This window comes from Colletotrichum graminicola (assembly GCF_000149035.1).
Source record: "Colletotrichum graminicola M1.001 genomic scaffold supercont1.4, whole genome shotgun sequence".
Taxonomy (NCBI): Eukaryota; Fungi; Ascomycota; class Sordariomycetes; order Glomerellales; family Glomerellaceae; genus Colletotrichum; species Colletotrichum graminicola.
The window spans coordinates 650,656-675,240 of NW_007361008.1; the positions used below are offsets into that span (position 1 = coordinate 650,656).

Below are 24,585 nucleotides of genomic sequence, written 5' to 3' on the forward strand. Positions count from 1 at the left end.
TAAAGGCTCGGCGCAAGCCGTTCGTTGCTGTCGCTTGACAAGCTCCTACAACACTTCGAGATTCAGGTGCAAACGACACGATAGAATACCCGTAAATACACAGCCAAGATGTCGAACCAGGACCAACACCGCGATGTCTCCCAGTACAAGTACTCGGCGATGTCCAACCTGGTTCTCCAGGCGGACCGCCGGTTCGTGTCGAGACGAAACGACGAGGCCACAGGCGACCCCGAGTCTCTCGCCGGCAAGCTGAGCATCCGCGACATGGGAGCACGCGTCGCTCGTGAATCGGCACCAAAGCAGAAGAAACCAACGGGTCTTCCCGATGTTGAACGCGGGAAATTGCAAGAGGGAGAGGATGTGCTCGCGCGCGAGCAGCGGAAGAAGAAGGGTGAGGTAGCACAACCGAGAGGTGCTGGTGTCCTGGGAACTGGAGACTTGCTTGTCGAAGGCATTCGATATCGTCCACGTACGCCCGCAACACGAGCAACCTTCGAACTGATTCTGAAGATCGTGTCCGACAACCTTGGCGACGTTCCTCAGACTGCCGTGATCAGCGCCGCTGACGTGACCCTGGAATTTCTCAAAGATGACGACCTGAAGGACACGGAGAAGAAGAGGGAGATTGACGATCTCCTGGGTGTCTCAATGAGCGCAAAGGAGTTCAACGAGCTCGTAAACCTCGGAAAGAAGATCACAGATTACGATGCGCAGGACGAGGATGAAGATATGGACGATAATACAGCCGACGCCGACGGAGACGAGCTTGATGAGAGACAAGGCGTCGCTGTCGTTTTCGAAGATTCAGAAGACGAAGAGGGAGGCATTGTCAATGAGGTCAGGGAAGAATCTTCAGAAGACGAAGATGCGGACGAGGACGAGGACCAGCCCGCCGCTGATGCCCAAGAGGCGGAGGAACCGGACGAAGACGCCATGGTCATCGATTCGGCCCCGAAAAAGCAAACACAGGATGCGAAGCAGTCAAAGACAATCTCTGCCAGAGATATAGATGCATTCTGGTTGCAGCGACAAATCGGGAAGCTCTACGCCGATTCTCACGAGCAACACGACAAGACGACTGATGCGCTGCGTCTTCTCTCTGGCGAGCCTGATGGGCAGGGTGGAGACGAGAAGCCTCTTCGAGAGATTGAAAACGATCTCATGGAGCTGTTCGACTACGAGCACCACGAATTGGTGCAACTTCTTATTGAAAACAGGGAGAAGGTGGTCTGGCTGACTCGTCACTCAAGAGCTGAGACAGACGAGGAGCGGGCTGTTATCGAGCGCGAGATGGCTTCCGAAGGCCTTCAGTGGATCCTGAATGAGAAGTTGGGGAAGAAGACGGACGACCAGAAGGGTCGCAAGATGGAGATCAAAATGGACCTCGACGCACCGTCGTCCCTCGCAAACGCACCTCCTGCAGAATCAGAACGTCCCCAAGGACTTAAGGGTGGTCTGCAACCGCGGAAACTTATCAACCTGGAGAACTTGGTCTTTGACCAGGGCAACCATTTGATGAGTAACCCCAAGGTCAGGCTGCCAGAGGGCTCTACGAAACGCACTTTCAAGGGCTATGAGGAAATCCACGTCCCCGCACCCAAGAAGCGCAGTGATCCCAGTGACACACTCGTTCCTATTACCGAAATGCCCGAATGGTCACGCTTGCCATTCGGCACCACCAAATCCCTAAACAAGATCCAGTCCAAGTGCTACCCGACAGCATTTGGAGACGATGGCAACATGCTCATTTGTGCCCCTACTGGTAGTGGAAAAACGAACGTGGCAATGCTCACCATTCTTCGAGAAATCGGCAAGAACCGCAACCCCGAGACAGGTGACATCGATTTGGATGCTTTCAAGATCGTGTACATCGCGCCCTTGAAAGCGTTGGTACAGGAGCAGGTTGGCAACTTTGGCAAGCGACTTGAACCCTACGGTGTGAAGGTCTCTGAGTTGACTGGTGACCGACAACTTACCAAGCAACAAATCGCAGAAACACAGATCATCGTCACCACCCCTGAGAAGTGGGACGTCATCACGCGAAAGGCTACTGATCTTACATACACCAATCTCGTCCGCCTGGTCATCATCGACGAGATCCATTTGCTTCATGATGACCGTGGCCCTGTCCTAGAAAGCATTGTGAGCAGGACTATTAGAAAGACTGAGCAGACCGGCGAACCCGTTCGTCTAGTTGGCCTGTCTGCTACGCTGCCTAACTACAAGGATGTTGCTAGCTTCTTGCGCGTGGATATCAACACCGGCCTTTTCCACTTCGATGGCAGCTTCCGTCCTTGCCCTCTGCGACAGGAATTCATTGGTGTCACGGATCGCAAGGCCATCAAGCAACTGAAAACCATGAACGACGTCACTTACAACAAAGTCATCGAGCATGTTGGAGCGAACCGGAACCAAATGCTCATCTTCGTCCACTCCCGAAAGGAGACGGCCAAGACAGCGCGTTACATCAGGGACAAGGCGTTGGAGATGGACACAATCAACCAAATCCTTCGCCACGATGCTGGAAGCCGTGAGGTCCTTAACGAAGCAGCGAGCCAAGCCACCGACAAGGACCTCAAGGATATCCTACCTTACGGTTTTGGCATCCATCATGCTGGTATGAACCGTATCGACCGTACTGATGTTGAGGACCTGTTCGCCCGTGGCGCTATCCAGGTCCTTGTGTGCACGGCCACTCTTGCCTGGGGGGTCAACTTGCCTGCTCACACAGTCATCATTAAGGGCACTTCGGTTTACTCTCCGGAGAAAGGCAGCTGGGTCGAGCTTAGCCCGCAAGACGTGTTGCAAATGCTCGGTCGTGCCGGCCGGCCGCAATTCGATACATACGGCGAGGGCATCATCATCACAACTCAAAACGAGATCCAGTATTACCTCTCTCTTCTAAACCAGCAGCTACCGATTGAGAGTCAGTTCGTCAGCCGGCTTGTTGATAATCTGAACGCCGAGATAGTGCTTGGCAATGTCAGGAGTAGAGATGAGGGTGTGGAATGGCTTGGCTACACGTACTTGTTCGTGCGCATGCTACGGTCACCCGGCCTATACCAAGTCGGTGCAGAGTACGAAGACGATGAAGCTCTTGAACAGAAGCGGGTCGATCTCGTTCACTCCGCTGCATCAGTGCTCAGAAAGTCAAATCTCGTCAAGTATGATGAGAAGACTGGCAAGCTTCAATCAACGGAGCTTGGCCGTATTGCGTCACACTACTACATCACTCATGGTTCTATGGAGACCTACAACAACCTCATTCAGCCCTCGATCACCACCATTGAGCTTTTCAGAGTCTTCTCTCTCAGCGCAGAGTTCAAGTACATCCCTGTGCGCCAGGACGAGAAACTCGAGCTCGCGAAGCTCTTGGGCAGAGTCCCCATCCCAGTCAAGGAGAGCATCGAAGAACCACACGCCAAGATCAACGTACTCCTCCAAGCTTATATCTCGCGACTCAAGCTGGATGGCCTTGCTCTTATGGCCGATATGGTGTACGTCACGCAATCCGCTGGCCGTATTCTTCGCGCCATCTTCGAAATAACCATGAAGAAGGGCTGGGCATCCGTGGCCAAGACTGCTCTGGATCTCTGCAAGATGGCTGAGAAGCGCATGTGGCCGACTATGTCACCACTACGTCAGTTTCCCGGCTGCCCCAGAGACATTGTGCAGAAGGCGGAGAGGATCGAAGTGTCCTGGAGCAATTACTTCGATCTCGATCCTCCTCGCATGGGAGAGCTGCTTGGTATGCCCAAGGCCGGCAGGACTGTCTGCAGTCTGGTGACCAAGTTTCCCAGAGTCGAGGTTCAGGCTCAAGTCCAGCCGTTGACCAGGTCCATGCTTCGAGTTGAACTAAGCATCTCCCCTAATTTCGAGTGGGACGTTGAGGTCCACGGTCCCGCGGAGAGTTTCTGGATCTTTGTCGAGGACTGCGACGGGGAAGATATTCTTTTCAGTGATCAGTTCCTGCTGCGCAAGGAGTACGCCGAGTCCGAGTCAAACGAGCATATTGTCGACTTCACCGTGCCAATCACGGAGCCAATGCCCCCTAACTACTTCATCTCCGTCATCTCGGACCGCTGGATGCATTCTGAGACGAGGTTGCCGGTGTCTTTCCACAAGCTTATACTGCCCGAGAGGTTTCCACCTCACACGGAACTCCTCGAGCTTCAGCCGCTACCCGTTGCGGCTTTGAAGGCCAAGGAATACACGAAGCTGTACCCTAATTGGGATCACTTCAACCGTATCCAAACACAGACTTTCAATTCCCTATACAATACCGACCAAAACGTGTTCGTGGGTGCGCCGACCGGCAGTGGCAAAACTGTGTGCGCTGAGTTCGCTCTGTTGCGCCATTGGGCCAAGGTAGACGCTGGTCGCGCTGTTTATATCGCCCCATTCCAAGAGCTTGTCGACCTTAGACTCGATGATTGGCAGAAGAGACTCAGTGGTCTACGCGGCGGCAAGACAATCGAGAAGCTCACAGGAGAGACCACCACGGATTTGAAGATTCTGGAGCGCAGCGACTTAGTCCTTGCAACGCCCATTCAGTGGGATGTGCTTTCCCGCCAGTGGAAGCGCCGCAAGAACGTCTCGACTGTGGAGCTTTTCATCGCGGACGAGGTCCATCTCTTGGGCAATCAAATGGGTTACGTCTATGAAATCATCGTTTCAAGGATGCACTATATCAGGACTCAGACCGAACTCCCGATGAGAATCATTGCTCTCGGCGTTTCTCTTGCGAATGCTCGCGACCTTGGAGAGTGGATCGATGCGAAGAAGCATGACATCTACAACTTTAGCCCCCACGTTCGCCCCGTCCCTCTCGAACTTCATATCCAGTCATACACCAACCCTCACTTCCCCTCATTAATGCTTTCCATGGCGAAGCCCACCTACCTGGCTATCACCCAGATGTCTGCAGACAAGCCAGCCATTGTGTTCGTGCCGAGTCGAAAGCAAACCCGAGCCACGACCCGCGACCTCCTGACCGCCGCCTTTATGGACGACGACGAGGATCGCTTCCTGCACGCCGAGGTTGAGCAGATGCGCCCTCTTCTTAACCGCGTCAACGAGGAAGCTCTAGCCGAGGCCCTTTCTCACGGTGTCGGATACTATCATGAGGCTCTGAGCCAGAGTGACAAGCGCATCGTCAAACACTTGTACGAGCACGGCGCCATTCAAGTTCTGGTCGCTTCTCGTGATGTTTGCTGGGAATTGAACAGTACCGCCCATCTTGTTGTTGTCATGGGTACGCAGTATTTCGAAGGCCGAGAGCACCGTTACATCGATTATTCTTTGAGCGAGATCTTGCACATGTTCGGCAAGGCTCTGCGCGCCTCGAAGGATGGCAGAGGCAGAGGTGTTCTCATGCTCCCAGCAGCAAAGAGAGACTTCTACAAGAAGTTCCTGAACGAAGCCCTTCCTGTCGAGTCTCATCTACACAACTACCTCCACGATGCCTTTGTGACCGAGATCAGCACCAAAATGATCGAGTCAGGAGATGACGCCATAAACTGGACGACATTCACCTACTTTTACAGACGTCTTCTCGCGAATCCCAGCTTCTACAGCCTTACCAGCACCACACAAGACGGCCTCAGCGATTACATGTCCGATTTGATCCAGACGACCCTACAGGAGCTGAGTGACTCAAAGATCATTGAGCTTGATGAGGATGACGGCTCAGTGGCGCCGCAGAATGCAGCGATGATTGCTGCCTACTACAACATCTCCTACATTACGATGCAGACCTTCCTTCTGTCTCTCAGTGCCAAGACAAAGCTCAAGGGCGTCCTTGAAATCATCACATCGGCTACCGAATTCGAGGCCATACAGATCAGGAGGCACGAGGAGGGTATCCTCCGCCGCATCTACGACCGCATTCCTGTCAAGATGGCTGAGCCCGTATACGACTCGGCGCATTTCAAGGCCTTTGTTCTTCTCCAAGCACACTTCTCCAGGATGCAGCTGCCAATTGACCTGGCCAAAGACCAAGAGGTGATCATCTCCAAGGTCCTCAGTCTCCTGAGCGCTACGGTCGACATCCTCTCTTCCGACGGTCACCTCAATGCCATGAACGCGATGGAAATGTCACAGATGGTTGTGCAGGCGATGTGGGACCGCGACAGCCCCTTGAAGCAGATCCCTCACTTCACGCCCGAGGTTGTGAAGGCGGCTAATGAGTTCGGGTATGTACCATCGACATCGTTGATTCCATATATAGCTAACCTCGATCTCTTTCACAGCGTCAAGGACATTTTCGATTTCATGGAGGCCATGAACCCCGATGAGAACCCAGACTACGCCAAGCTTGTCAAACGTCTCGGTCTCTCGCAAAAGCAACTGGGGGAGGCCGCCGCCTTTACCAATGACAAATATCCCGATATTGAGCTCGAGCACAGCATCCTTGACGAGGAGGAGATTCGGGCTAACGAACCGGCATATGTCAGTGTGCAGATTCAACGGCAGGTGGACGAGGACGACGAGTTTGACCCGACTGTGCACGCGCCGTTCTACCCTGCCAAGAAATTGGAGAACTGGTGGCTTGTGGTCGGCGAGGAGACGACAAAGAACTTGCTCGCCATCAAGCGCGTCACAATCGGACGCGAGCTCAAAGTCAAGTTGGAATTCACAGTACCAACGGCTGGTAAGCACGACCTGAAGCTGTTCCTAATGAGCGACAGCTACGTTGGAGTAGACCAAGAACGCGAGTTTTCCATCACAGCCGCGGAGGGCATGGACATGGACGACAGCGACGAAGAAGAAGACGAGTAATAGACGGCTCGAAAGATAGCAGAGCCATCCCGTCCGTACGATATCTCAATGTGTACTATATGGATCGAGAGAGGAGTTGGAGGATAATAGACAAATATTTGGTCAGAGTCGGTTCTTCTTCCCGATGCTCGATACTTACAGGCGACTCTTCTCCTCTTTCGGCAGGGTTGAGTGGCCTGAGGTCTGGTTGTGCAGACTGTGTACGGTGTGACAGTAGTTTCGGAGGGTGGTGCTTGAGTGGCCAAAGATGACATAGGATTCAGAGTGGGGGGGGACACTTTTGTTGGACCGTGGCCTTCGAGAAAGCGAGGCACAACCAGTACGTCATACTATTATGAAGACAAAAAAAAAGTGGAAGGCGAGGTTTCTGTAGGGCGGTTCGTCTCTTCCAGGGGTACTGAAAAGGGCATGGGCTGTGATATAGAAGGATGGAGGTGGCTGTGTTAAGCAAGCAATGAGAGGATATTCGGCTCGGTGGGCTGGGCATTGACCGGGTCACGTCCCACGTCTAGCACACTCCTCTCCCACAGCGCAAGCACTGAGACTGATAGCACCCGTGGACGCGATTTAACTGCCTTGTGGATCAGCACGGTCACGTGTCCTGCCGCCGTCATCCGCGTCGAACTCCAAGATTCTGCGTTCATCTTTTCCCATCGTCCCTTTCTGCCACCACAACACGGGGAGCTCCCAATTGCGCCTATCATCCTCCTTTCCGCCTGGACATCTCCTATCATCGTCGCGACAACCAAAAATCACGAACCGCGCGTATCAGAACGCGTCGTCCTTCCTGTAGTTCATCGCATTAAGCCTTTGGCGTCGCGACTTGCCAATTTACCCCATCCATACCCTTGCTCCCTATCAGCTCCTACCGAGCTATTGCTCCATCAACTGCAATGTCTGACGAGCTGACCACCAGCGGTCAATCCGCGCCTGCCACGAAGGAGGAGGTCGAGAAGAAGGTTCAGGGAACCTCGTCTACCGCCAACGCGAAAACATCCGAGTCCGACGCAGCTGCTGAGGGCAACACCGAGGAGGCGCAGGAGGAGGGCGCCAAAAAGACAAACTGTAACCAATCCCTACGCGTCATCTTCACCTCGTTATCAACACTATCATCGCGCAATCGATTCTTTTTACTGACGCAGTGTTGAATAACAGCTGACACCAAAGACGCTGAATCATCCGGTAAGACGGATGAGCCATCCAAGGACGAAGATGCGGATGTCGATATGAAGGATACCACCAATGCATCTGAGGCTAAGGACGCTTCCGAGAACGCCGCTGCTGATGCTGACGCCGCCGATGCGACAGCCGATAAGTCCAAGTCGCGTCGCAGGTCGTCTGGTATTTCAGAGCATAAAGGAAAGAAGCTCAACAAGAAGGCTTCCAAGGCCAAGTTCTTCCACACCAATGCGCAGCCTGGGGACCACTTCCTTGTCAAGCTCAAGGGGTATCCTCAATGGCCCGTCATTATCTGCGATGAGGAGATGCTGCCTGAGACCTTGCTCAAGAGTCGCCCCGTCACAGCAAAGCGTGCTGATGGCACATATCGTGAGGACTATGCCGATGGTGGCAAGCGACAGAACGACCGCACGTTCCCTGTCATGTACCTTCGCACGAATGAATTGTATGTCGAATTGCCCCAGCTAGCATTTGTATGTCTACGAGGATCAACAGCTAACCTACAATTTTCCAGTGGCTGGGTACCAAACTCTGCGCTTCAGGAGCTATCCTCTGAAAAGGCTACCGAGCTTCTTACCGACAAGGTGAAGAAGGTTGAACTGCGTGACGCCTTTGAACTTGCCATTGAACAGCACCCACTCGACCATTACAAGGGCGAACTGCAGAAGTACCAAGACGAGCTTGCTCAGAAGCAGGCTGCCAAGGATGCCAGAGAAGCTGCAAAGAAGAACAAGAAGAAGGCTCCTGCGGTCATTGATGATGAGGATGTTGACATGGCTGATGCTGCTGACGAAGACGTCGCTGAGCCCAAAGAGAAAACTAAGACTAAGAAGCGTAAGGCTGATGAAGAAGCTGTCAGCGTTAGTGTGCAAGCCCCAGACAAACTTGAACAACTGCTGACATCCTCTTCAGACTCCGGCACGGACTGACTCCGCCAAGAAGCCAAAGATCAAGCTGAACACATCCTCCACTCCCAAGACAACGAACGGCACAGCGACACCGAAGTCTGGCAAGGAATCGGCTGCAAAGCCGCCAAAGCCCAAATCGGCAAAGAAGGACAGCGTTGAGAAAAAGGCAGAAAAGGTGGCTCCCAAGGAGCCTGAGCTCACCGCTGAAGAGAAGCACCATCGCAAAGAGGTAAGTCAAGATCCCGTATGCTCTTTGTTCAATGCTGACAGCCTCTACAGAAAGAGGTTCTTTTCCTGCGCCACAAGCTCCAGAAGGGTCTCCTGACAAGAGATCAAGAGCCTAAGGAGGAAGAGATGAAGTTGATGTCGGAATACATCACCAAACTCGAGAGCTTCGCAGACCTCGAGGTCTCGATCATTCGCGCAACCAAGATCAACAAGGTCCTCAAGGCCATCTTGAAGCTTGACACGATTCCGAAGGAAGAAGAGTTCAACTTCAAGAGCCGGTCGCAGACGCTACTGGATAAGTGGACCGAGATATTGGCCGGAGGCAATGCTGCGGCAGCATCTGTAACCCCTGCCCCCACCAATGGTGTCAATGGCACCAAGAGTGAGGAGAAGAAGGACACGCCTGCTGCCTCGGAGGGTTCAAAGGAGACGAGCAAGGGTACGGAGAAGTCCAATGAGGCTGACAAGCCCGCCGACAAGGAGGACAAAGAGCAAAAGAACCAGAAGTCTGCGGAGCCCGAGACGGCAGAAGAGGCGCCCAAAAAGGCTGCTGAATCGGTTGAGAAGTCCGCTGAAGAGGTAAATGGCAGTGTGTCTCTTGCGCATGGTGACACTAGCTAACCTTGTTTGTAGCCGGCACTTGCAGCCCCAGAACCAGTCGAGGCCAAGGCTTAGGCCTGCCGTTTATATCGCAGAAGTTCTTAGGAGTGAAGACATGGGTCCAGACATATGTGGGCGCCGCAGGCCACCGGGGCTTGGCCTTTTGCGTTGCCTGGCGTATACGGTTTCTTAAATCGCAAAAGCGATCTCGACTTGGTTTTGGTGTAAAATTATTCGCCCCCGTCTTTTAAGGAGTGCAGCTGGGAAGCATGAGATGGCAGGCGGTTGCGGCGACCCCCCATTTCAGACGACATGCGTCTTCGTCCAGCGAAGTGGGTTCAGTGTACAAAGGGGCGGAGGCTTCCCCAAGGCCCAAGGGAGAGGAACCCAGGTCAGGAGAGGAAAGTCGAGGCATCTGTAGATGCTTGCAATGTCTACGTGTGGCTCTTCTTCAGGTTATGATGAAGCAGAGGTAGGATGTCATTGGCCTCAGGTTTTGGAGGTAGAATGGAGATCGCCTCAGGTTTTTGTTTTGCGAAGGCGGGAGCGGACAAGACTGGTAGTCACTAGTTTAACACGGCCTTGGAGAATTGGTTCTAATATCATTTTGCAAGAAACAAGTCCTTGACAGTCACGCATGTACTTGGTGAATGTTGTCTGCCTGATCTAGTAGCTAGCTAGGTTTCTGAGGTGCAGAAACATACACTGTGCACAGAAGATATACACCGCCCCTCTACACAGTTCATATTCATTTTGACACTGTATGTGTCTGTGCTCCATACCTTCTGTGCAAGCGACGCGTGCCAGTCCCAAAAGCGCGACTCCTACTGCGACGACATTCAGTATCACAGCAGGACCGAAGTGACAACCCGCAAAATGAGCGGCGAAGACAACCAAGAGTCTCAATTTAGACAAGATGATCACCAGGTTAGCGATTATTAAGACGGAAAAGGACCCCGTTGCTAACTCTTCTCCCTAGGCAGCCTACATCTTCCGACCCAAGGGCGAGGAAGCTGTAGCAGATCGACCTACCAAACGTCGGCGTGTATCCAAGAATGCGGTCACTGAAGAGGCCAATGTCGCCGATGCATCGACTTTTGCACCGTTGCTGAATGGGAGCGAGCTGGCTGAGTGCGTGAAGTTGCGCGAGAAGCTGTTTCGGACCAGTTGGGGCCGTCTCGAATCTGAAATCCAGGTCGGCAGATCCCCACACCCTGGATCTCTGGGGGCAACAACTGACTGCAAGATGTTACAGAAAATCCTGCGCGATGCCAACTCGGCTACGCTGGACCAGGTCACGGCCTTTTTCCGGGATCAAGCTTGTCCGCAGTGCGTATATCCAATTTCTCAGAGAGTCTACGGCTGACAACCCGCCGCAGAAACAAGATTTCCTCAGCCTTCATCATCACTGGACCCAATATTTCATCCCAGGATCTACTGTTTGAGCAGCTATCAGAAACCCTTGAGGAAAACACGCGAAGCAAATTTGTACGCTTGAAGTCGTCCGAGGCCATCAACCTAAAGGCTGCTCTCAAAACGATTATTGAGGATGCCACATCGCGGGGCTCTCTGGATGACGAGGATGTCGAGATCTCACTCGGTCAAGATGTACGTTCATTTGCCGTCAGTAATGACCTTATGAAAGCTTACCGATTTCAGGGGCGAAGGTATTTGAACTACGACCTCGAAGGGCTTTACGCCTTTTCAAAGGCACAGCAGTGCGATCACATCTTCGTCGCATTCCAAGACAGCGAAGGATTCGATAGCGCCCTCCTGTCTGACTTGATTACACTCTTCGAGTAAGTTGGCTTCGCACATGTTCTCGAATCCGAGTTGACGTCTTGGCCACCTAGTTCTTGGCGACCCAAGATCCCGTTTACACTCTTGTTCGGCATTGCGACGTCAGTAGAGCTACTTCAAGCGCGTCTACTCAAATCTGCATGCCAGCATCTCTACGGCGCTCAGTTCGACGTTGTGCAAACCGGGGTCATCTTGGAGCAAATTTTCAAGGCGGCTATTGCAGGAACCGATGCCGCTCTCACCCTCAGCCAGCCCTTGTTGCAAAGCCTGGTTGTTCGACAACAGGACCAGGTTGCAAGCATCCAATCATTTGTAGCTTCAATCAAGGTGAGAATGAGCACTGTATTCAAGGGCAATTGTGTTGATCAGTCTTAGTATGCATATATGTGCCACTTTTATGCTAACCCGTTGAGCCTGTTTTCGATGGAGGACGACGAGATGAACAGCGAACTTGTGCAAAACGAACACCTCGAGGCTCTCCGATCGCTCCCTTCGTTTCGGCACGAGGTTGAAAGCGCCGTTGAGGGCAAAGATTTGAGATTAGCAAGGTCTTTGTTGGAGGATGACAGCCTATTACGCGAAAAGATTTTTGATATTCCAGAGAAGAAACGCGAATGGGTCACTCGTCTCCTCCGCTCGCTTAAGCTTGTCCAGGCAACGGGTGTTAGCCAAGAAGACTTTCCCTCGATATACATGAAAGCGGTAGCCAAGGGCATCAGCCTTGCGACCGACGACTGGGACATGGTTGAAAGCATCAAGCGGATGCAACCGGATGAGTTTGTCTCGATGCTCCAACATATTCGTGAGACCATAACTTGTGGAGATGACCACTTATGTCTCGCCGGATGGGAGTCCGAGGCCGGACACACGCCATCTCTTGTACAGACCCTCCTCGACAGTTCAAAGGAGTTAGTAAGCAGGGCGCAAGAGGGTGGCACCACCTTGAGGAGCGCGTATAGTGGCCACAGCAGAATTCTCCGTACCACTGTTGTTGCACAAAAGGTGCAACTCAGCCATGATTCGGCTGCGCTTTCCGAAGACGATAAAGCTTTTACCGAGATCGTGGACCGTGTTGCGGAGCTTTTGCAAGACGTCATATGCTGCGAGCCGGCCGCAAGTGTTTTCCTGCACGAGACATGGCTCTACGATTCCAAGACACCCTACCGCGACGTTTTCGTACCCCGTCCCCAGGATGTCTTTGAGCGGAGCCTGAAGCGACCGCAGGACTACCTCGCGTGCGCGTGCTGCAGCACAGAAGAGGGTATCTCGACCACATTGCCCGTTACTTCGCTGCTGTATCATTTGTATTTGGAGACTGGCAACCTCATCAACGTCGCGGACCTGTGGTCTGCATTCTACGCAATGGTGGGCGGCGGTGACGACGCAGAGAGCGAAGGGAACGCTGATGAGCGGGCGGTGCTGGTCCTCTTCTATCGGGGACTTGCCGAGCTAAAGGCTCTCGGCTTTGTCAAGGCGAGCAGAAAGAAGACGGACCACATTGCCAAGATCAAGTGGCTTTGAGAAGCTGAAAGAGCCGACGACAACGCCTTGCAGCTGCGAAACGGGACCATGGCGTGAGAACGCACGTCAATCCTGTAATTCCAGGGAAGAGTTATGGAACGGAGCAACAGTTGTGGTCTAATTTTTAAAAAACCTTTTGTCAAGAACAAGGAGGCGAATTCTGCTCTTGAATCAGTGCATGTTGTGACTTTTCTACGATTGAGATGTGCTAGGAGATGGGTCTGTGTACGGTGGGGGAGTATGCAGATGTCTCTCTCGAGGAATGTGTCACTGACTCGGGCGTCTTTATGTCGAAAACGACATTCTTCACAGCGGATTTCGTCTTCAACAAGGCCATTGTGTTTTCATATCTCCTTTGTCTCGTTGTCCAGACCGACATGGAGCGGGGTACCCAGCCTTTGTCTACAAATCCTCACTCCGCCCCCTGCGAGCTGCCGATACCGCGGGTCAGAGAGTTGCCGGCCATGGTGGGAGAGAAGGAGCATAGTGGAGAGGGGCGGATATTGTCTCGGAACCTCCATAGTCGGGGCGGAGCTAGTTTCCCGTTGCGGCCGGCGCGAGATACGTTTCTAGGCCGGCCAACTGACTTTTTTCGCAGACATCCATACGCAACGGGATATCGGCCCACCATTATCTTCGACCTTCCTCCCCGCTTTCTGCCATGTCTCATGTTCTTTGGGCGTGTCGAGGAGATAAAGAAGATGATAGGAGAAGGGGGTGCACCGCGCTCCCAGCAGAACCGACTGCATGGAAAGGGGGCAGTTTAGCGAAAGGGGGCAGGCTTGTTGCCCTCGCAGACCTTACCCAGGATGGCAAACTCTGGCCGCCAGCGGACAAAGAGGTTGTGTCTCATCTGACGTGTTAGTCCCCTCCCATTGCCGCAGCCCTCTCTTCTCCTCGGGTCCCAGCTGTTCGGTTCGTTTGTTTAGGCGAAGGCCAAGAGCCTAGACCTGACGGTTTACTCTTTCTCTGCTACCGGTTTTTAGACCCGCCTTTAGGAGCATCATGTAATTTTAATTTTTTTTTCTCTACTGCCCTTTGGGGTTATTTGTTGTTGTCTCTGGTCGTGTTGCCGTTCCGGCCTTCAAAGGAAGACAAGGGGGAAGTGGGATGAGGATTTCGGCCGGCTAGTGGCCGGGACCCATCTGCCTTCCTTTGCGGTGACTTTGCATACAAGAATGCGAGTTTTCCACTTGGTGTTCTTGGGAGGATTGTACTCGATATCTTCTCACACTTCATACCTTCGGCACCCGTTTCCTATCTTCAGACCTATAGATATCTATTCGCACACATTCCATTCGCTGTTGATCTGTGCAGGCATAGACTTCCTACTGTGAAAGGGCCAAGCATCATTTTTTCTACCAAAGACCAGGGGCGGAAAAAAAGAACAACATCAAAGCTGAGAGACGCCAGTCTGTTCCCTCGGAGATCGTCATTTTCTACATATCTTGGGGTTACACGCTCTTCATAAGCTCATTACTGTTGAATACCTTATTCGTCACTTGTATCACTTCCACTTCCAACCAAGACTCTTATTCATTCTCCTGCCTGCCGAGCGCCTTGACAACCTTGTAATTTATCACCCAACACGGCACACCTGAAATCTGATTGAGAACCGATTACTGCCTGGGGCACCCGGGTTTCTCCTGAGTGCCAGATCTACAAAAGGAAATAGACCGAGAAGACGGGGAAGGGCAAGAGCGGAAAGGAATCATCAACAACAGACAAGGGCGAAAGAGAAGAGAGAAGATGGCAACCAGACATCACCACACGACTAACGGCGGTATCAGCAACCGCCGGGCGGCCCGCAACGCGGCTTTCCAGGACAAGGTACGGCAGATGCGCCTGCGCCTCGCCCCGCTCGTGCAGATGTCGACCGGCGCCATCCACCCGGCCTTCCCCGCGACGCTGCTCAACTTCTGGCTCCTCACCGAGGACCAGCTCGACGACCTCGCCCGCTTCTACCACCAGCGCAGCCCCTCGCCCTGGTCCGGGCAGTACCCCTGCCCCATCACATGGCAGTCCGGCCTCAGCCTTGAGGAGAAGCGTAGGAAGATTGGAAAGTTTATCGGTCTCAGGTACGTTGCGGACGAGAGGGGACGGCGAGAGAGCCGTTCCACCCCTCCCTTCATCCCCTTTCAAGAACCCTCGACTAACTGAATTCCAGAGGTTGCGATACGCCTATCCGGATACGCATCAAGACCGAAGAGCAGATAATGGAGGAAGCGCGGCAGGCGAGACTGGCGGAGGACGAGGCGGCCCTGCGAGGGAAGATGCCCTGGTACTCATGAGCGTTGAGTCCCGAGAACTCCGGTTAGGGGGGCTTGTTTGGTGGATGCACACATATGGCAGTTGCTTTTGTTTTCTTTTGACTCACCTGATTTCTTGCATGGCACTGCGTTGATATCACAGCACATTAAAGGCGTTGGTGAAAGGGGTTCACGACATTCGGCGGCGATAGACTGACTTCCTTTTGGTTCCAGAGCGAGAGAGCGCAAGGGGGAAATTCCAACTTATGTAGAGATTCTCAATTCATTCATAATGCTAAAAGTTCCCTGCCCATGACCGTAAACGCCTAAAGCAACCGGGCAGCCGTCGAATGCTCTTGATTGTTCGCCACTTTGCCGCATCATACACCGGGGAGGATGAGGTATCTGAAGACGATTGAGGGATGACGCGGAGCGCCGAGCCCACATTTGGAGGGGTTTGGGGGAATGAATGCGTGACGACAGGGGGATATATGATTTTTGCTGTACGAGAGGGAAAGGGCAATGCACGTCTCTTATCTATTTCTTGCCCTTCTTCTTCTTGGAGGGCGTGCTGGTGGTGTTGGAATCGACGAGAACGGCGTCGCCGTCGACACTAGGCGGGGCGGTCGAGTTCTTCTCGGAATCGTCGAGCTCCTTCATGAATTCGGTCTGGATCGTTGCCCTGCGCTTCTCCCACCATGCCTTCTCCTGCTCGACGGTATTCGCAACCTCTTCAAGGCGGTTGCGCGCAATGGTGTTGGCGGCGATCTCGTTGGCGGATTGGAAGATGGACTGACCCCAGTTGGGCGCGAGGGCATTGGCCTGTTCAAAAGTAAGCATGTCTATCGTTTAAAACGTCCACCCGAGTGCAAGAGAGATTTACGAACCTCCATCACGACGTCGCGCAGCTCGTCCTCCATCTCCTTCTCGGCACGCTGGAAGCGCTGCCACAGGTCATCGCCGACGCTTCCCCGCTGCAGTAACGTGCTGCACGCCTGCTTGGCGGATCGGATCTGAACGATGCGGTGGATGTCCTCGACGGCGCGGCGGAGGAGAGCAGCCTTGATGACAGTGGAAGGGATCTTGGGGGCTTTCTCTTGGCCCTCTTCGGGGGATTCGAGGTGCAGCAGGGAAAGGTAGATGTTGCGCTGGAGATGAGGACCGAACCAAGGGGCGAGATTGGCGCTTTGAGCTAAAAGAAAAGGAGACCGATCAGTAACGCTGTAGTTTTCTCGCCCTGAAGGGCTCGCATCGTGGGCCTCGGCCTTTGGAATTGGCTGGGAGGGAGGATGCGGGCAGAGAACGTACTGGCTTTGCGCTTTCTGTAGATGGTGGAAAAGGTCATGAAAACGCCACCGAGAACAGTCAGGTAGGCGAATGGGAGCACAAGGCTCATCCAGTCAACGTTAAACATGGCTGTGGTTGCTTTGGAACCCTCGTAAGGATCGTGGTGGAGGAAGAAAAGGAAGAGGGGAGATGAACGAGGGACAAGGAAATTTGTGGTGTTGCAGACGTCCAGCCCGTGGTGTTGATGAAGCGTGTCCAGTATGACAGAACAGCTTGCTGGTCGCATTGGATGGGTCACTTTTTTGCTGTTCACCTAAAGAGGGCCCGCTGCTTTACCAGATTCTGCCTCTGGGTCTTGCCATGCTTCACAATACCAACTAGATTTTATTCGATTATGTCGGTATTTCATCTCTTTATTCCTCTTCCTTCTCTTTCTATATAGTTATAGAATCTGTGCTAATTTTAAATTCATCAAATCGATTGCGCTTTCTTGGGATTTCATGAGTCTTCTTGTCACAGTTCCTCCAAATTGATGAAAGCGTCCAGTAAAGCGGCATCTTCTTGACAGGGGTACAATGATACAAGAGCACATCAAGGGCAACTGTGGCTGCTCTGTTGCACTTTCCCGTTCAAGCCACCTTAGCAAGGCCATTACCGGCCCCCCCCCTCCCCCCCCTGCTGGGCGGTGAATAAGCTATGCCAGGGGTCGCTGAAGGAACGTGCACTTTTCCCTCCCTCTCCCCTCCGTTGTTTTGCCGGCCCCACACCAAGGCACCACCTTTGATGACGCTGTCGGCGGCGATTCACTCAGTGTCAAGTCCTGGAGCTCCTACCCATCCCACTAAGCAACACCAAAAGCAACAGCTACTACAAACTCGAGCTTTCTTTCCACCACCTTCTTCCACCACGCGTCCTTCTTGCGCCTCATAACCCAAAACGACAGGGGGGAAAGGACATGGGCTCATTCCGCTAACAACATCCTTATAGAGTTTTCTTATTTAATTACTATACCCATCGTCCATTTCTTCAACCTGGGTTTGCCCTCATACAGCTTCGTCTTCTCCGCCCAACATGCTTCTTAGACTGAGAGGGCCCGACGGCATGAGCCGTTTGACCATCGACAAGGACGCCTCATTTGGCGAGCTTGGTAGATTGGTAAGGAATATCCACCAAGTTGTCGCTCGCCCTTTTAACTCTTTCTAGCTGCTTCCGACCCTTCCAAAAACCGTTGACCCGAACACCATCACACTTTCCAATGCCCCGACAGGCGGCGATGCCAAGAACCTGACCGATATTGCATCTTTCAAGGTCGGGCAAATTGGACTGAAGTAAGATTATGCCGGCAATCCTAGACTCAACTTGCAAGCTGACAGTCGCAGACATGGCGACCTCATTTTCATCAGCTATCGGCACCAGGACAGCCAGGCGAATGGTGATACCAACGGCACCCAGCCGCCCCTCGCATCGTCGAACCGCCTCAACGGCAAGCCAATCCTCCCCACTGAAGACCTGCCAATCGATCCCTTGCCTGTGACATCGCCGTCCGAGAAAATCAAGAATCCCTGGGAAGTGGTCAAGCAGCACCCGTTGGACGATCGCCTAGATAAGAAGGATGGCAAGATCCCGAGAGGACGCGACAAGATGTGCCGCCATGGTCCGAAGGGCATGTGCGACTACTGCATGCCTTTGGACCCTTTCAACGCCAAGTACCTCGACGAAAAGAAGATCAAGTATCTGTCATTCCACTCATATCTTCGTAAAATCAATTCCGCCACGAACAAACCCGAGCTCGGAAGCTCTTTCATTCCACCCCTGGCCGAACCATACTTCAGAGTCAAGCGAGACTGCCCTTCCGGGCACCCTCAGTGGCCTGAAGGTATTTGCACCAAGTGCCAGCCCAGCGCCATCACGCTGCAGCCTCAGTCATTCCGGATGGTCGATCACGTAGAGTTCTCGTCACCAGTAATTATCGACACCTTCATTGACGCATGGAGGAAGACGGGCGGCCAAAGACTGGGTATCATGTACGGGCGGTACACTGAATACGAAGTTGTGCCTCTTGGTATCAAAGCAGTAGTGGAAGCCATCTATGAGCCACCTCAGGTTGACGAGGTGGATGGCATCTCGCTGAACGCCTGGGAGAACCAGAATGATGTCGACGAAGTTGCACGGTTGTGCGGATTGCAGCAGGTTGGCGTCATCTTTACTGACCTTCTCGACGCTGGGGCTGGTGACGGATCAGTTGTGTGCAAGCGACACGCTGATTCGTACTTTTTGTCCTCTCAAGAAATCTGTTTCATCTCACGCTTGCAAGCTCAGCACCCGAAGCCTACCAAGTGGAGCGATACTGGGAAATTTGGCTCCAACTTCGTCACATGCATTATTTCAGGCAATGAGTCGGGAGAGATATCAATCTCAGCATACCAAGCATCTAATGATGCCGTCGAGATGGTACGTGCGGATATCGTCGAGCCCTCGGCCGATCCCAACGCCATGCTCGTCCGGGAAGAAGAGGAGGACGACGGATCTACCAGCCGAACCAGATACATCCCTGAGGTTTTCTACCGCAGGATCAACGAGTACGGCGCTAACGTCCAAGAGAACGCGAAGCCCACGTTTCCTGTCGAGTATCTTTTTGTGACTTTGACACACGGTTTCCCGGACCATTCCAAGCCCACCTTCACACAACTAGGTTTCCCCATCGAGAATCGCGAATATATGGGCGAAAGCCAGGAGCACTCTGCTGCATCTAGGCTTCTCAAGTTCTCCGGAGGCCAGAAGCCGGCGGAAGGCGGTCTGGAAACGTCCAACTTCCATCTGCTGTGTTTCATCCACCAGATGGGTATCCTTTCGAAGGTGTGTAATTCAATCTGCTCCCGATATTTCTCGCTGACACCATCTGTAGGACGAGGAGTCGCTGTTGTGCCGTGTTGCATCGCAGCACGACCTCGCTGATACCTATCAGCTGCGATCTACCGAAGGCTGGCAGACTTTGCAGGCCATCCTGCAATCGACCGGTGAGCGAATCCCCAAGCGCCCACGGCAGTCCGAGGGCCATCCCGCTTCCAATGAATTGCATGATTCTTCTCGCCGCCAGTCCGGCACCACGGAACCACTTGCTAAACGATTTGCTGCCTTCAGGCTGAACGAGCGTCGCCCACCTCGGTAAGCAGAGCAGTCATCGTAAGATTTGCTCTGTTACTCCATGCGGCTGTATGCAGACGATATACGTGAGCGATGATATGGTGCGTCACACGAGACTCTCGCGAGTTTCGTCGGCGGGAAAGGATTGGGAATGTCTACTCGGTTGGTCGGTCAAAGGCTTTACCGGTTTGGTGTTGGGTGGTTTAGGGAGCATATTCGCATGGAAGGCACACATCGTCTTCCCATCGGGTGTAGTAGTACAAAGGCGTCTGCAGTAAGCAGTCACATCACGAAAGGTGTCTGAGAGGAATCGAATTTTACAATAACCTTGGTTGTTTCGTTCGGTATCCTGCTTGTGCGTTTACGGCTTTCCTGTCGTCGATTTGCCCGACGTTATCAGGAGAACGAGGAGATTTTCGAACAGAACTCTTGGATTTTTTTTATTTCCCCTTCCCGCTGTCACACCATCGCCTATCGCCAATTCTGAGGACTTTTTTTTTCTTACAACAAGATTTCCGGCTAGCCCAAAACTCCATGAAAACCCGAAAAAAGGTGGTGTAGGTAGTATTTACAAAGGCTTGCCGCCGAGGAAGTCAGACCAGCGGCGAACTTCAGAGGGAATGCCCTCCTTACGGGGCAGCTTCTCGCTCATGCACTGAGCAAAGAGCATGGCGGTCTACAGAATCGTTAGTGATTGTTTGTGTGAGATTGGATGAAACATTGTCTCCTCGAGTACCCAAGCAGGCATAGGAAGACAAGACGACAGGGACAGAGGCTGAGGGCAATGATTAGCTCACCTTGGGCTCCATGAACAGAGGAACGCCGAAATCGACAGCGTTGCGACGCATGACGTAGTCAACGTCCATCACGGTCTTGCCGCGGGCCTGTGCCAGATTGAAGACACCGCGGATGTCGTACTTTTGGAAGACCTCGCGAAGAGCGCGCTTATCCTCCTTGGGGAACTCGATCACGTCAACAGTGATGCCCTTGACATTCGACTCGAGGAAGTCCTTGACTTCCTGGTCGGCAGCGTAGAGCTTGTAACCCATAGGGGCGAGGTAGTTCACAACGGTGGGGAGCCATTCCTTGTTCAGCTGACCACCGAAGAGGAGGCCTTCGCCAGGCTCAGGCATACGGAAGTTCATGGTCGACTGCAGGGAGGTCCAGTAGGCCTCAACGAGGTCCTTGCCGAAGCAGGCAATCTCACCGGTAGAGGCCATTTCCACGCCGAGGAAAGGGTCGGCACCGGCGAGACGGGTCCAGGAAAACTGAGGAACCTTGGTGGCCAGGTAGTCACGCTTGACGGCCATCAGGTCGACAGGCTCGGGGACATCCTGGCCGACGAGCGCCTTTGTGGCAACGTCAATGAAGTTGGTGCCAAGGACCTTACTGACGAAGGGGAATGAACGGGAGGCACGCAGATTACACTCGATGACCTTCAACGCAGGCTCGCCGCCTTCAGGGTTGTCAGCCTTGATGATCTGCATGTTGAAGGGACCGGTGATGTTCCAGGCCTTGGCAACCCTCTCAGCAATATCCTTGCAACGGTCTAGAGTGGTCTGGTCAAGGTTGACGGGGGGCAGGACGAGAGTAGCATCGCCGGAGTGAACACCAGCCTGCTCGACGTGCTCACTGACAGCGTGAAGGATCAGGTTGCCCTTAGAAGCCACAGCGTCGACATCGATCTCTTGAGCACCCTCAATGAACTTGCTGATGACGACAGGGTGGTCGGGAGACACATTAGAGGCTGCCTCAAGCTTCTCCTTCAGGTCCTCCCGGCCGCGAATGACAGTCATGGCAGCGCCGGAAAGGACATAACTGGGCCGGACAAGAACGGGGTATCCGACCTGGTCAGCAAAGGCCTCGGCCTCCTGGACGGAGGTGAGCTCTTTCCACGCGGGCTGATCAATGCCAATGCTGTCGAGGATCTCGGAGAACTTTTGCCTGTCCTCGGCCTTGTCGATATCAATAGGGTCGGTTCCAAGAACCTTGGCGCCTCCTGTCTCCTGTAGCTTCCTGGCCATATTCTGGGGCAATTGACCACCAACAGAGACGACCACACCGGAGGCGGACTCAAGATCGTAAATATCCATCACACGCTCATAAGTCAACTCATCAAAATAGAGCTTGTCCGCCATATCGTAGTCGGTCGACATCGTTTCAGGGTTAGTCTAGAATGTTATCCTGGTTAACTGGAGTATCTCGAAAGGTGGGATGAAAGTGAGGGTGGGAGTTAGCATGACAGCAAGACATAGCTGCTGATTGCGCATCGCTTTTTTTCACGGCGTAGGTGCCTCCGCGGCCTCCATATTGGAAGCAGGATCTCAAAGTGCGCCAGATGGCTGTCGAAGGGGAAGGGGGAAAAAACGTATTACTTACGTTGATGACGACAGTCTTGTTTCCCATCTTACGGAGAGCCTGAGTGGCACCGGTAGCGCACCAATCGAACTCCACAGAGCTTCCAATGCGGTAGACGCCGCTGCCCAGAATGATGATTCCCTTATCCTCAAACGTGACATCGTGGGACGAGGCGTTGTAAGTGGTGTACAGGTAGTTGGTGTCGGCGGGGAACTCAGCCGCAAGAGTATCGATCTTCTTAACCCAAGGGCGAATTCCGAAGCCAAGGCGAACTTCGCGGACCTTGTCTTCGGTGCTGCCAACTGCATTGGCGATCTGACGGTCAGAGAAACCGAGCTTCTTAGCCTTAAGGACTTGGTCCTTCTTGAGAGCCTCGAGGCCACCAGCCTGCTCCAGCTCGCGGGTGCAGTCGACCAGGTTCTGCAGCTTGTACAAGAACCACTTGTCAATCTTGGTCAGCTCGTGAACCTTGTCCACAGAGTAGTTCTCGTGGAGCATAGCCTGACCAACAGCGAGCCAACGGCGGTCAGTAGGGTTCTGGAGCTCAAAGTCAAGGTCATCAAACTTGTCGCCCTGGAAGCCAACGAACTTGGGGTCAACCTGGCGAATAGCCTTCTGGAAGGACTCTTCAAAGGTACGTCCAATAGCCATAACCTCACCGACAGACTTCATGGCGCTGCCGATGTCGCGCTTGACATGCTGGAACTTGGAAAGATCCCAGCGGGGAATCTTGGTGACGATGTAGTCGAGGGAAGGCTCAAAGTTTGCGGTCGTGGTCTTAGTGACGGCATTGGGGAGCTCGGGGAGGCTGTAACCAAGGCCGATCTTGGCGGCGGTGTACGCAAGAGGGTATCCGGTGGCCTTGGAGGCCAAAGCGGAAGAACGAGAAAGACGAGCGTTGACCTCGATGACACGGTAGTCGAGGCCGTCGGGCTGGAGCGCGTACTGAACGTTGCACTCTCCCACAACACCAAGATGGCGAACGATCTTGATGGCGGCGGATCGCAGCATGTGATACTCCTCATCGCTAAGGGTTTGACTGGGAGCAACGACGATACTGTCTCCGGTGTGGATGCCCAAGGGGTCGAAGTTCTCCATGTTGCAAACAGTAATACAGTTGTTGTTCGCGTCACGGACGACCTCATACTCGAGCTCCTTCCAGCCCTTCAGCGACTTCTCAACCAAGATTTGGGGAGACAGGGTGAGGGAGCGGGCAGCCATGTTGCGGAGCTCCTCCTGGTTGTTTGCGAAACCGGATCCCAAACCACCGAGCGCGTAGGCGGCACGGACGATGATGGGATATCCGACCTTCTCGGCGGCGTCTAGAGCCTCCTCGACGGTTCCAACAGCGATCGACTTGGCGATGGGGATGTCGATCTCGTCGAGGGCGCGAGCAAAAAGGTCGCGGTCCTCACTCGTCTCAAGGGTCTTGACACTGGTTCCAAGGACCTTGACGCCGTACTTCTCAAACAGACCCATGCGCTGCATCTGGACACCGAGATTCAGGGCGGTCTGGCCACCAAACGAGAGGAAGATGCCATCGGGCTTCTCTTTCTCGATAACGTAAGTCACGTATTCCGGGGTGACGGGCAGGTAGTAAACCTCGTCGGCGAGCGAGTGGTTGGTCTGGATGGTGGCAATGTTCGGGTTGATGAGGACGGACTTGACGCCCTCCTCTTTCAGAGCCTTCAGAGCTTGCGATCCTTCATGGCGAATCTTGTTAGCCAATGGCTGCTTGATGTCTGTGACTCACTCTTCTCTGCGCACATATGCGCAGAGAGAAGGGAGTTAAGGAGTGGAACAAACCTGAATAGTCGAACTCTCCAGCCTGACCAATGGCAAGACCACCACTGCCAATGACAAGCACCTTCTTGACGTCGACGCCGACAGAAGACTTGATCACACCGCTCTCAAGATAAGCCTTGGGGTTCGGCGCAGATTGCACGGTGCTGGAACGAAGCGCGCTCGCGGAAAAGAGGCGCTTCTGGAGCAGCTTTGCGCTGTTGCTCTGAAGTTGAGCCCTGGACAGGCCGTTGGAGGCAGCGAGGGTGAAGTTGCGGCCGGTCAGAGCTGTCGGGACTCGTCGACCATGTCGGAGGACGGCCGGAGCTCGACCTGCCAAAGAACTTGACATGGCCGACGGCATTATGATGGTCTCAAGGTGCCAATTCAACTAAAACCTGTGAGAGGGAGAGGGAATGCTCGAGGTCAGAGCCAATTGAATGGTTTCAGGACCAGGAGAAAAGAGCGTTATAATGGCCGCCGGGTCTGAAGGGTTGTGACTCTTTTCCTTCGCTTTGCTAAGATTGTGGGGAGGGAAAAGGATGGTAAAGTTCTCGTCTTCAGCGACAAAAGGCGGTTCCAAAGCGTGATAAGATAAGGAAATTTTTCGTTGTTGAATTGGCCGATCGGGGGGCCCAACGACTCGCGACGCTAACTCATAAACGTCTCTCTTCTTAGGGACCCGTTTGCAGTCCAGGGATCACTTCGCCGCCGTTATCGCAGGTTTCCGCGTCGCCGCAGTGACACAC

The 24,585-nt window shown here is 53.5% G+C and overlaps 7 protein-coding genes across 7 annotated transcripts; 5 read left to right on the forward strand and 2 right to left on the reverse strand.

Annotated features, from left to right (window-relative positions):
- Nucleotides 1-108: 108 nt before the first annotated feature.
- On the forward strand, nucleotides 109-6,780 carry GLRG_01487 (Sec63 Brl domain-containing protein; the record flags this gene model as incomplete). The annotated part of the gene is made up of 2 exons (XM_008092172.1): nucleotides 109-6,194; nucleotides 6,252-6,780. The coding sequence occupies 2 exons, from the start codon at nucleotides 109-111 to the stop codon at nucleotides 6,778-6,780; spliced, it is 6,615 nt and encodes a 2,204-aa protein (XP_008090363.1).
- An 893-nt stretch (nucleotides 6,781-7,673) lies between these two features.
- GLRG_01488 (PWWP domain-containing protein) lies at nucleotides 7,674-9,770 on the forward strand (the record flags this gene model as incomplete). The annotated part of the gene is made up of 6 exons (XM_008092173.1): nucleotides 7,674-7,845; nucleotides 7,936-8,404; nucleotides 8,474-8,819; nucleotides 8,872-9,096; nucleotides 9,147-9,674; nucleotides 9,729-9,770. The coding sequence occupies 6 exons, from the start codon at nucleotides 7,674-7,676 to the stop codon at nucleotides 9,768-9,770; spliced, it is 1,782 nt and encodes a 593-aa protein (XP_008090364.1).
- Nucleotides 9,771-10,571: 801 nt separating this feature from the next.
- Nucleotides 10,572-13,016, forward strand: GLRG_01489 (origin recognition complex subunit; the record flags this gene model as incomplete). The annotated part of the gene is made up of 7 exons (XM_008092174.1): nucleotides 10,572-10,622; nucleotides 10,675-10,890; nucleotides 10,951-11,024; nucleotides 11,075-11,303; nucleotides 11,355-11,494; nucleotides 11,549-11,822; nucleotides 11,871-13,016. 7 exons carry the CDS (start codon nucleotides 10,572-10,574, stop codon nucleotides 13,014-13,016), a joined length of 2,130 nt encoding a protein of 709 aa, XP_008090365.1.
- Nucleotides 13,017-14,765: 1,749 nt separating this feature from the next.
- GLRG_01490 (uncharacterized protein) lies at nucleotides 14,766-15,307 on the forward strand (the record flags this gene model as incomplete). The annotated part of the gene is made up of 2 exons (XM_008092175.1): nucleotides 14,766-15,094; nucleotides 15,184-15,307. The coding sequence occupies 2 exons, from the start codon at nucleotides 14,766-14,768 to the stop codon at nucleotides 15,305-15,307; spliced, it is 453 nt and encodes a 150-aa protein (XP_008090366.1).
- Nucleotides 15,308-15,802: 495 nt separating this feature from the next.
- GLRG_01491 (preprotein translocase subunit Sec66) lies at nucleotides 15,803-16,679 on the reverse strand (the record flags this gene model as incomplete). Its single annotated transcript, XM_008092176.1, has 3 exons — nucleotides 15,803-16,087; nucleotides 16,153-16,457; nucleotides 16,574-16,679. 3 exons carry the CDS (start codon nucleotides 16,677-16,679, stop codon nucleotides 15,803-15,805), a joined length of 696 nt encoding a protein of 231 aa, XP_008090367.1.
- A 944-nt stretch (nucleotides 16,680-17,623) lies between these two features.
- On the forward strand, nucleotides 17,624-19,721 carry GLRG_01492 (NPL4 family protein; the record flags this gene model as incomplete). Its single annotated transcript, XM_008092177.1, has 4 exons — nucleotides 17,624-17,707; nucleotides 17,756-17,880; nucleotides 17,932-19,408; nucleotides 19,458-19,721. 4 exons carry the CDS (start codon nucleotides 17,624-17,626, stop codon nucleotides 19,719-19,721), a joined length of 1,950 nt encoding a protein of 649 aa, XP_008090368.1.
- A 543-nt stretch (nucleotides 19,722-20,264) lies between these two features.
- On the reverse strand, nucleotides 20,265-24,200 carry GLRG_01493 (carbamoyl-phosphate synthase; the record flags this gene model as incomplete). Its single annotated transcript, XM_008092178.1, has 4 exons — nucleotides 20,265-20,372; nucleotides 20,494-21,867; nucleotides 22,076-23,757; nucleotides 23,861-24,200. The coding sequence occupies 4 exons, from the start codon at nucleotides 24,198-24,200 to the stop codon at nucleotides 20,265-20,267; spliced, it is 3,504 nt and encodes a 1,167-aa protein (XP_008090369.1).
- Nucleotides 24,201-24,585: the final 385 nt, after the last annotated feature.